The sequence below is a fragment of the Saccopteryx leptura genome, chromosome 13 (assembly GCF_036850995.1).
Source record: "Saccopteryx leptura isolate mSacLep1 chromosome 13, mSacLep1_pri_phased_curated, whole genome shotgun sequence".
NCBI classification, from domain to species: domain Eukaryota; kingdom Metazoa; phylum Chordata; class Mammalia; order Chiroptera; family Emballonuridae; genus Saccopteryx; species Saccopteryx leptura.
The window spans coordinates 4,500,990-4,511,062 of NC_089515.1; the positions used below are offsets into that span (position 1 = coordinate 4,500,990).

At 56.3% G+C, this 10,073-nt stretch overlaps 1 protein-coding gene across 1 annotated transcript; it reads right to left on the reverse strand.

Moving 5' to 3' along the window:
* Positions 1–1,305: 1,305 nt before the first annotated feature.
* Positions 1,306–3,027, reverse strand: FOXI2 (forkhead box I2). Its single transcript, XM_066355559.1, has 2 exons — positions 2,440–3,027; positions 1,306–1,748 (listed from the first exon to the last, which is right to left on the reverse strand). Exons 1-2 carry the CDS (start codon positions 2,996–2,998, stop codon positions 1,306–1,308), a joined length of 1,002 nt encoding a protein of 333 aa, XP_066211656.1. The 5' UTR covers positions 2,999–3,027.
* Between the last annotated feature and the right edge of the window lie 7,046 nt (positions 3,028–10,073).

The window sequence follows — 10,073 nt, forward strand, 5'->3', positions numbered from 1 at the left end:
GATGTCCGCTTGGCTGGCACTGTGCCATCACTGACGGGAGAGGCAGGAGGTGAGACGCTGAGGGGTGGGCAGCAATCTGGCTGCCCCGGGACTCTGGGAAACGCGACCAGGGCCAAGCGCACCCCAGTTCTCTACTTGCTTTCTGCAGGCCTCAACCTCCTCTCTCTCTCTCCTTCTTTCAGCCCCCCCCACACCCATTGTCCATCAGCCCAGACTCCTAAACCCGCTGCCCTCCTCTAAGTTCACGGGGTCCTCTCCCTTCTCTCTCCCAGCAGAGGCCCCCTCCCCAGGGCAGGGAAGGTGAATAACAGCCTGCCAAGGGCCCAAGCTCTGGGAGATACCATCATGACCAGGGGAGTTGGTGGGAGGGGGTCTCAGCTGCCAGAAGTGTGAAGAGTACCAAAGTCAAGCTGTCACCTCCTACATGCTCCAAGATCAGCTTCCTGAGTAAATGCCAGTGGGGAGAGGGGAGCTGCAGTCCACACAGGAGGTGGTGGGCTGCTCTGCTCTGGTGCACGGGCAGCTTGCACGGATTGGGGGCTGGGGGCCAGAGAGGGGAGAGGAGAGGGGAACACAAGGTGGACCCTGGGCCACCTCCCCTGAGCACCTGTGAGTGCAGGTGGGCTGGGGGGCGGGCAAACCTGAGCCCACCCTGGGACTCCTGGGAGCTGGGTGCTTCTCCTGTGGTCCTCAGAAGCGCCTGGTCTGAGGCCAGGGTCACTGAGACGGGTGCTGAGTGACAGGGAAGGAGCTGGAACCCCAGGGTGTGCCCCCCGCAGCCCCTCTCCCCTCCACCAGGGCAGCCCCAGCCATTAGCAAGTCCCTCCTAAGTGTGCCAGTCCCAACAATGCCAGACCCCTCCCTGCACACCCCCGGGAGGGTAGAGAGGTGGCTCCAGGGCCCTGTGGGCCCCCTGGAGTGAGGGGAGATGGTCCTGAGTCCAGACGGGAGGCGGGATCCCTGCCGAGGGCTCGGGCCGGCCTCCCACTGGTGCCAAGAAGAAGGTTCTTCGGGATGAAGCAGGCTCCCGGGGAAAGGCTAGGGCCCACCACCAGGTCATGTCCGTTATGGCTGACCCCCTGGGGGAGCATGGGTCCCAGGCCCTCCGACAGTAAAGGCCGGGGAGCAGGGAGAGCCCAGGTGAGGGGCCTGCCCAGGAGGAGTGCCCAGCGGGCTGGGGCACCACCCAGCTCAGTGGCGACCTGGGCTCTGCTGTCCGGTCTGTCCCACCTGTCACCAGGCGGGAACAGGTGCTTCAGCCCCGGCGCCTCTGGATAGGGCACTCAGGACAACCCCCGGCTCCCTTCACACTTCGGTCCCTTCCCGACTGTAGACGAAATGACCCACAGGGAAGCCGGTGTCCACTGTCTGATGCCCGGCGGGGAAGCGTGGCGAGGGGCCCGGGGGCTGGGGGCTGTCAGCAGCGACCCTAGTCGATCTCCCGAAAGAAAAGTCTCCTGCCAAACCCCCCGAGAAGGTGCCCAGCCCGCCAGCCAGGGCGCCCATGGCTGAGGCGAAGCTGGAGAAGCAGGCTGCGGCCTCGGGCTCGGGCGGGGACGGCGGGGCTTGCAGGGCCGGGGACGCTGTGTCCACGGGCTCCGGCTCGGGCGCCTTGGCTCCGCCCGGGGTCCGGGCTCCCGAGGGTGCGGCCGCGCCGGCCTCTCCTCTCCTCTTCCTCTTCCTTCGGAAGTTCCCGTTGTCGAACATCTTCTCGCAGTTTGGGTCCAGGGTCCAGTAGTTGCCTTTGCCTGCGGAGGAAGGACGAGCCCAGCTCAGAAAACGCGGGATTTGAGGGTCCAAGGTAGGAACGTGAGAAACGGAAATCAGCTTTAGCAAAATCGCCCACCGTGAGCCTTCCCTCTCCCAGACCTGGGGGGGCACTTCGTGCCTGAAGTGGGGGGAACTAAAGGGCCTCCCGTCACGCTGGGAAGAATTTAGACTTCGCAGGAAGCCTGGGGCAGGGGACCCCGGGAATCCCGAGCCCCGCCCTCGCCCCCGAGGTCAAGGGCAGAGAGAAAGCCGGGGTGCAGAACCTCCGGACTCGGGCAGTTGCTGCCCTCCCCAGAGCTTCCGAAAGCGGCACCTCCTTTGTCCTCCCTGTCCTTGGGGCAGGCGTTGTCTCCCCGCTTTTACAGCGAGGACTCCGAGGCCCAGAGGAATAACTCCGAAAGTCCCCCAGCTGCCTAGCTCAGGAGAGCGCGCAGAGACTGGGGACTCACAGAGAAGTGGACCGAAGTCAGGGCCGCGGTTCTGTTGCCTTCGCGAGCCTGTCCGCGGCCAAGAAAGAGCGTCTCCTCCTCCCGCCTCTCCCTGCCTCGGAACCCCCAGCTGCGCCCCGAGGACTGGCCGGTCCAAGAACGTCCCCATCTCTCGAGGGACAGCAGCCGGGCTGCAGACGTCCTCGGAGTCCCGACGGGGCGGCCCGCGCGGCCCGGTTACCTGGGTCGTGCTCGTCGCGGGGCACTTTCTTGAAGCAGTCGTTGAGCGACAGGTTGTGGCGGATGGAGTTCTGCCAGCCGGCCTTGCTGCGCTTGTAGAAGGGGAAGTTGCCGGCCACGTACTGGTAGATCTGGCTGAGCGTCAGTTTCCGCAGCGGTGCGCTCTGGATGGCCATAGCGATGAGTGCCGAGTACGAGTAGGGCGGCCGCACCAGCCTCAGCAGTTCCTGCTGGCCCGAGAGGCCCAACCACGCGAGCTCTGCGCCCGCCAGGCCACTCGGAGCGCCGAGGAGTGGGCCCTGGGCCGCGTAGCCCGGGGGCGCATAGGGGGGCAAAGGCCGGGAGCCCGGCGCATAGGGCGCGGGGCTGAGAGCCGGCCCGTTCAGCCACAGGCGTGGGCCACCGCCGGTTGCGCCCAGGTCGCCGCGCCCGTAGCCCGTGGGCTGTGAGGCTGCCCGGGCTTGGCTGGGCTGGGCTGAGCAGACACCTGGGCCGTCGCAGTATGTGGCCATGTCCAGCCACGTCCGGGCCTGGCCTGGCGGGTCTTCCCCGAAGCTCATCGGCCCCCCATGCAGCGCGGCCGCCCTGAGCTCCCAGTGCAGCGGGCAGCCCTTTAAATAGGGTCGGGGTCCGAGCCCCAGGTGAGTGCCGTTGTCGACCCTCCTCCCACACCAGCGTTGGAAGAGTATGTCTCCGTCCCCGCCCCGGGGTCAGCTTTCTGCCCCGCCCTGGTCCCGACGTGATCCCAGCGAGCCTTGCCAATAACTCCTCCATTCTGCGCCTCCTGCGCCGTAAGCCAAGTATGGTAGTTCTCGACCTTTGTCAGGGGCGCCGTGGGTCCCCTGGGACCCCACCGACCCCGGCTCTTCAGCCCGCAGCCCCGGCTGCTCTGGACGCTGGGGCAGGTACCACGTCTCCCGCAGCCCCTCCCCCATCCCCGAGATTGAGGCGTGGTCTCCTGTGAGTGCGCCCCGTGCTCTCCCACCCGGGACCCTGCCCCAGCGCAATCTCGCGTCACGCCCCAGGGGAGGGCCGCAGTGCAGGGCCAGGAGTCGCGAGGACGTCCACGTGTGTCGCGGGGCTGGACCCACGAGGAGCAGCGGCCGAGGGAGGACGCGAGGGCCCACGGCCTAGCCTGGCTGAGCACAGAGGCACTGGAGTCACATGGAGTCCCCGCGTGATTAACGCGTGAAGGCGAATCAGACCTCTGTGAGCATTGAGACGTTGGAAGCTCGGGAAGCCCCAACCGTCCAGACAAACTGCTTCCTGGAAACCCAGGGAGCCAGGACCCCCAGGCTCTGCGCGGTCGCCTTGGGCACCACCGAGCGCCAGGGTTGCCAACACCCTCCCCTGCACTCCCCCGACTGGGCTCTGCGAGATCCAATGTCTCTGCAGCGCGCGCCGACTGCATCCACCGCGGGCTCGCTGTCCGGCTGCCCCAGCTCCCCAGTCACCCCCACAGCCTCTACGGACCCTGAACACCTCCCTCCGGCTCCCCGCGTTGCCTGGCAACCCGCTTCTCCGCCGCCGGCTCTCGGCAAACATTCTCAGCCAAGCAGATACTCTGTGCGCCCCTGCCTTCCTTCCGGCTGGCTGTGAGCGGGGATCCCCTACCCTCCTGTGGAGAATCGGAAATTCTCACTGGAGGATCAAAGTTCAGAGATGAGAAGGTCCCCCGCCACTGGGAAATGCATAGCCCGCAGCCTGAGGGCACCTCTTGTTGAAATCAGTCTCGGCCCTGTGGTCCTCCTCAGTATTTCATGAGGCCGTGGATCCTCAAAGATAATAAATGTCAATTATTTAAAAAATACAAGTCCTCATTCTCCTGCCGCGCACCCTCACTGCCTTTGGCGTTAGGGGGAAGAGGAGGAGGCCGGTGGGTTGGGGCTAAGGATTGATGACCTGAAAGACTTGGGCTCTGGAATGAGGGGCCACGGACTGGACTGTCCATGTGGTCCTAGACCTCTCAGATTGTAATGTCAGATGTGTAAAACGACCAACTCCAGGAACAAGTTAACGAAAGGGCAAGTCCCTCTTGCGACAATGGCCCCTCCTCAAGGAAATCAGGGCTCTTTAGGAAGTGAGGGGCTTCCCCAGGCTGGAAAGCAGGGAGCAGGTCCCTCACCAGCACTGGGAAGGAAAGGCCCCCTCCAGCAGGCCTGCACCCACCTCTCCTCCCCCTTCCCCAAAGGGGACTTCTAATGGTTGTCAAGAGTTAGTGCTCATTGAGACCTCAGTATCTTTCATGATTTCCCCTGACACTGTCACTGCAGGGACAATGGGGAGGGGGGTGATGGGACTACTCAGGTGAGAAACTTTTCCCTGCCTTGCTTTTCTACCCTTCTCCCTTCCCCCTCCCTCCCTCCCTTCCCCCTCCCTTCCCTCCCCTCTCCTCCCCTCCCCTCCCCTCCCTTCTTTCCCCTCCCCTCCCTTCTTTCCCCTCCCCTCCCCTCCCCTCCCCTCCCTTCTTTCCCCTCCCCTCCTCCCCTCCCTTCTTTCCCCTCCCCTCCCCTCTCCTCCCTTCCTTCCCCTCCCCTCCCCTCCCCTCCCTTCTTTCCCCTCCCCTCCCCTCCCCTCCCCTCCCTTCCTTCCCTTCCCCTCCCCTCCCCTCCCCTCCCCTCCCCTCCCTCCCTCCCTTCCTTCCTTCCTTTCCCTTCTCTGTGTTTTCTATCAGAAACAGCAGCCAGAACTATCTGCCTCTCAGTGATTTTCAGCATGTCCTCACAATTTTAAACACATGGTGTCTCTGTAGGTGTGACAAGACTTTCGGCAATGGCATCCTCAAGAGAGTGTCTTCCATCAGCAAATGTGGTTGCAGGCTTGGCTCAGAGGCAGGCGTTCATTGTGGGGCAGGCCAGGTACCAGAGCAGATAGGTGCACATTCACCTCTTCTCCGTGGCACCCAGTTTCCTGAGGGTGGAGGCAGGCTCCGCACCTGACATGCTGAAGTGACTGTGGGTTAGCTGGCAGCTTTCCAGGACCCCCACGTCAGGAGGACAGGACGTCACAGAAGCCACACAGCTCTGCCTTGACCCAGATGGTGGGGAGAAGGGGGACAGAGAGTGAAGGCGGGCCGTGCAGCAGGTGCCTGTCAGATCCACAAGCACCAGCTTCTTTCCTGCTGCAGGTATGTACCTGCCGGGACGTACCAGGAGAACCCTGCTGCTCCGAGGCTTTGAAGGTAGAAGGTTCTGGTGGAGTGACACAGTGATTTGGGGAGTTCACTTTATCTGCACTATACTTACTATGTTAATAAAATCAGAGCTGTTACATTTTAAAGAACAGTGTGGGTCATCTCACACCAAAAGGATAAAAAAAAAAAAAAAGACGGTAGTTCCTTCCAAATTCTTTTTCATGTTAATCACTCTTCTTTCTGTTTGTATTGTAACACCAGTAAGGTTCAGAACCTCTAAGAAAGCCAGATGGATCTTCATCTAATCTCCCTCAATTTCACATCCCAGAAGTCACTGCAATTTATGCTGTGCAGGAATGTCCAGGCTTTACCCAGCCTTCTTTGCTTTCTGAGCCCAAGGTCCATCTTTCATCTCGGCCGTAATAACCTCCTTATCTTTCAACAGATTGGACTCAGGAAGTGCGTACCCGTGGATAGAGAGCACAGTCATTGTGGGGAGAGTGATTTAACACCTGAGTCAGTCTTGGATGGCACTCTGATGAGAATTTTCTAAGAGAGGGAAAAAAAAAGTGAGGGGGGAGAAATAGCCAGGGAAACAATCTATGCCTTTTGTGTATCCAGCTTCCCCGGCCCCCTGGGCTCTGGCCAGCTTTCTGCTGGGTTTCCCTGAACAGAGAGGACACCCTTCCTCAAACTGTCTCTGGCTCCCTCATTCTCAAAAGTGACCCAGCACGTTTCCTGGCACAATTTGCATCGGCTAATGTTACGATAGGGCGATGAAATGTAAGGCAGCGTGTTTTCTTTTTCTTAGTCTGTTTTTATTTTTCAAAAAGCAGGTCTTACTGTAGCAAATAAAAGGAAGACTCCAGGAAGCTGGGGGGGGGGGGGGCAGTGTTAGGATACCTTCTCTCCTTAGGATCACGTGGTGGGTTAGTGTCTTTATTGATCAAGCTGCTTTCTAGTCCCTGTCCTTAATTCTGTGACTGTGATGCCATCTAGTGGAAGACGGTAGTTTATCCTCGGGTAGCCCTGTCTGGTGAGAAAAATTTCCATGTTTGTGTTACATAACAACAGGTGGGTTAAGTTGTAGTAACCTCCTTGTTAAGAAGGCAATGACATAGAAAGGAGGGAAGGGATATTCACGTTCTATAGCATTGAGAACAGTACTTTTGAATAAAAGAATCGAAAAGATATAATCTTTGTAACGGAAACATCTGCTACAGAGAGGGTCCATTTGCTTTATTATAAAGATTTGTGTGTGTGTGTGTGTGTGTGTGTGAATGACATCCTTTTAATTAAAATCCAAACGCACAGAAAAAAAAACATATAAGATTTACTACTTCAATAAAAGTCTTTAGACGATAAAAGATACTTTCAAAAAGTCTGAAGTGACGAAAAATGTTTAAAGTTCAGGTGTTGGGCACACAGTGTAATACACAGGTTTCAAAATATATTTTTGTATTTGTATTAAAAATTCTGATGTCAATTTTATGATAATGCTATTGAGTGTCTTTTGAACATAATGCTAGTAAACGCACGGAACTTTATAATACACATCAACATTTTGTTTAAGAGAAAGACACACTGCCGCCCAAGACCGTGAATATTGCCTTGATTTTAAAAAGGAAGAATAATGTATCTGGAATGAATATAAAGTTGCATTGATGACGAAGCAAAGCCCATGCCGTTTAGCGGCAGCTGCAGAGAGCCCCCGGCGCCTCCAAACCAGCGTTGAGTCTGGGCTGTTCCTTCCCTGTACTGTGTGACCTTCGGGTGTGAACATCCCGGTGGGATGAGAAGGTCTCTCTCCCTGTCCATCTTGCTGGATGGGAAAGTGAGACCTGCTCTTTACAACTTGAACCTACCAATTGTGGAAGCATTCAAGTTCCCTCTCCACTGTGAAATGTATATGGTAAAGCAGTGGTCCCCAACATTTTTTGGGCCACAGACCGGTTTAATGTCAGAAAATATTTTCATGGGCCGGCCTTTAGGGTGGGACGGATACATGTATCACGTGACCAAGACAAGCGTCAAGAGTGAGTCTTAGACGGATGTAACAGAGGGAATCTGCTCATTTTTTAAAAATAAAACATCGTTCAGACTTAAATATAAATAAAACAGAAATTATGTAAGTTATTTATTCTTTCTCTGCGGACCAGTACCAAATGGCCCAAGGACCGGTACTGGTCCGCGGCCCGGGGGTTGGGGACCTCTGCGGTAAAGTACATATGGTCGATCGGGATGGAGACAGGTGCTCACGGCTGCTGGCCTCTCTGCTCCTTTCTTGCTGCTGGTCCGGCTGCTGCTGTACCCCTGGCTACATCTCACAACAATTAAACATCAGACAATCATTTTCTTTCTGAAGCATAATGTCCCCTGGTTCCTGACTCCTTTGGCTCAGTATTGAATCGGACAAGCACACACACAAGGGCTGAAGAAGGTGGACTCCTGGCTTCTCCTTGCCCAAGACACAGATGGAGACGGCAAAACACATGGAAAGGAAGGATGCCGTTCCTCCTGTGTCACCTGGTGCTCTGTGTAGATGCCCCCAAGAGGACGTGGCCGACCCTCCAGAGACAAGGGAGCCCGAGTCTGGTGGCAGATCTTGCCGCCAGCCTGCCTCCAGCTGTTCCCTGTCCCGACACAGAGGCAGGAGCCGAGAATCCTGTGGCAGAATCAGAAGCACAGGAGAGTCCACGTCCTGCCCAAGTGGCAGGAGATTAGCGTTGAAGAGCATGAACACTGGGGTTGGGCGGTCCTGGCTTTGAATCCATTTCTTCGCCTGGTGCCTTTGCCTTGGCTACCAAACCTGCCTCTCATTCTTCCCGGGTGAAACGCATGTGTGATATTAGTGTCTGCTTCAGCTGGTCCAGTGAGGAGGGTCAATGCAGTAATGCCTGCTGAGCACCTAGTTAGCGCTTAATGCACTGTTACTAAAAAGTAAGAGTAGCTGCTATATGTATCAAATTAAACCTAGATCCATAATAGAGTAACTGTATTGTCTATCTTATCATATACATTGTTTTAAGTTATTATGTCTTATATAATATGTAGTCACACTAGATTTATTATATACTATATCACTTAATAATATAGGAAATTAGATTATAATAGTGAATGGATGCATGTCAAATTTTGTGTATTTGTCTTCGCATTTACTTGGTTTTCTGGAAGACACGGCAGAAGGAAATGAGGCCCCTCTTTCCACATAATGATGCCGTTCAAGTGGTTCGTAGCTTCTGTCATTGCTACATGTCAGTTACATCCATCTGGCTCTCCTTCCTCTTGTTGCCCTTTCCAGAACTGGAGCGGTTTTCAGGGGTTACCTCTTGGAGTTTGCTGCTCATGATATTTTTTAAACCTCTGGATTTCCGCAGTCCTGTCGATTTCGTATGTAAACTGGAGATAGTTTCTGGAAGGCATGGATACCACCATCTCACACCTTCTGACCTCCAAGGACTTCACTGGAAGGTCCCCTGTGCCTGTAGCAGCTCGAATGTATCTACGATGACCCAGAATTGAAACAAAGGCCCCACTCGTGTTGGCAGATGTGCCCTGAAGTCGCCACGCCGGGCACTTCCTCCGGCCTGTAGCTGAGGGTTCGCTGTGGTTACAGGAGCTGGTGGGAAAAAGTTCATTTGCTGTGCATTTTAGAAACATCCCGTGCCCTTCGTGATCGTTAGAGGGCTCCTCACAGACCGGCCACTCCACAGACACGAAGCCAGAGTAAATGAGTGGGAAAAGAATCCCTCTCGTGCTCTGGGGAAGGACTGCTTGCCCCCCTCAGTGGCGGGGCCCAGCGGGGGTGCAGGTGAGGCAACACCTTGTTTGGAGGAAGCAGCTGATGCCACCTCCCAAGCACTTAACCGCCCAGTTGGGTCACTTTCAGAGAGCCATTCCACATTTGTCCTTAATGGGGATTGCATGCATCAAAGGCGAGCCAGCCCAGGTAACTTAATCCTGAAGACACCTTAATTGCTGATGCAGGAGACCAGGGAGTGGGGGCTTAGACAGGGACACGGTGTGTCTGCTCACACGGAGACACTGCTGGCGGCCCGGCGGCCCAGGTTGTCAACCATTCATCACTCACGGGGGACAAGTAGACAGGACATGGAGTCAGAGCAAGGTGAATACAAGAATAATCTTTCAAGAAGTTACCTGGGGTCCAGAATCTGCCTCGAAGGAATCACGGTTTTATTTTCCAAGTACCTTCCTTTAAGAGCAGAGCTGATCAAAATGACTAATTGCAGAAAACAGTTCCAGCCCAGAATGAAGCACCCGACCCGCCTTTGAACCGTTTGGTACAGGATTCACTACCCCCATCATGGACACCACGGACACATGGTGAGGAGCTACCGCCAGCTGAACCCCCCCAACAGAGGTGCAGCCCCTGGAGGAAGCCTGGGCAGGACTGTAGTCAGAGGGTCCCTGCAGAAAGGGAGGTCAGGGCCAGTGGGATGCGCCTTCCCCAGCTCTTCACAAAACCTCTGCTTTCTGGAAGT

Bases quoted from the DNA above. Each gene is read 5' to 3' on its own strand.
- FOXI2 (XM_066355559.1), bottom strand. From the start codon at position 2,998: ATGAGCTTCGGGGAAGACCCGCCAGGCCAGGCCCGGACGTGGCTGGAC. The intron at 1,749-2,439 runs GTAACCGGGCCG...CTTCCTCCGCAG, and splicing joins CCGCGACGAGCACGACCCAG to GCAAAGGCAACTACTGGACC.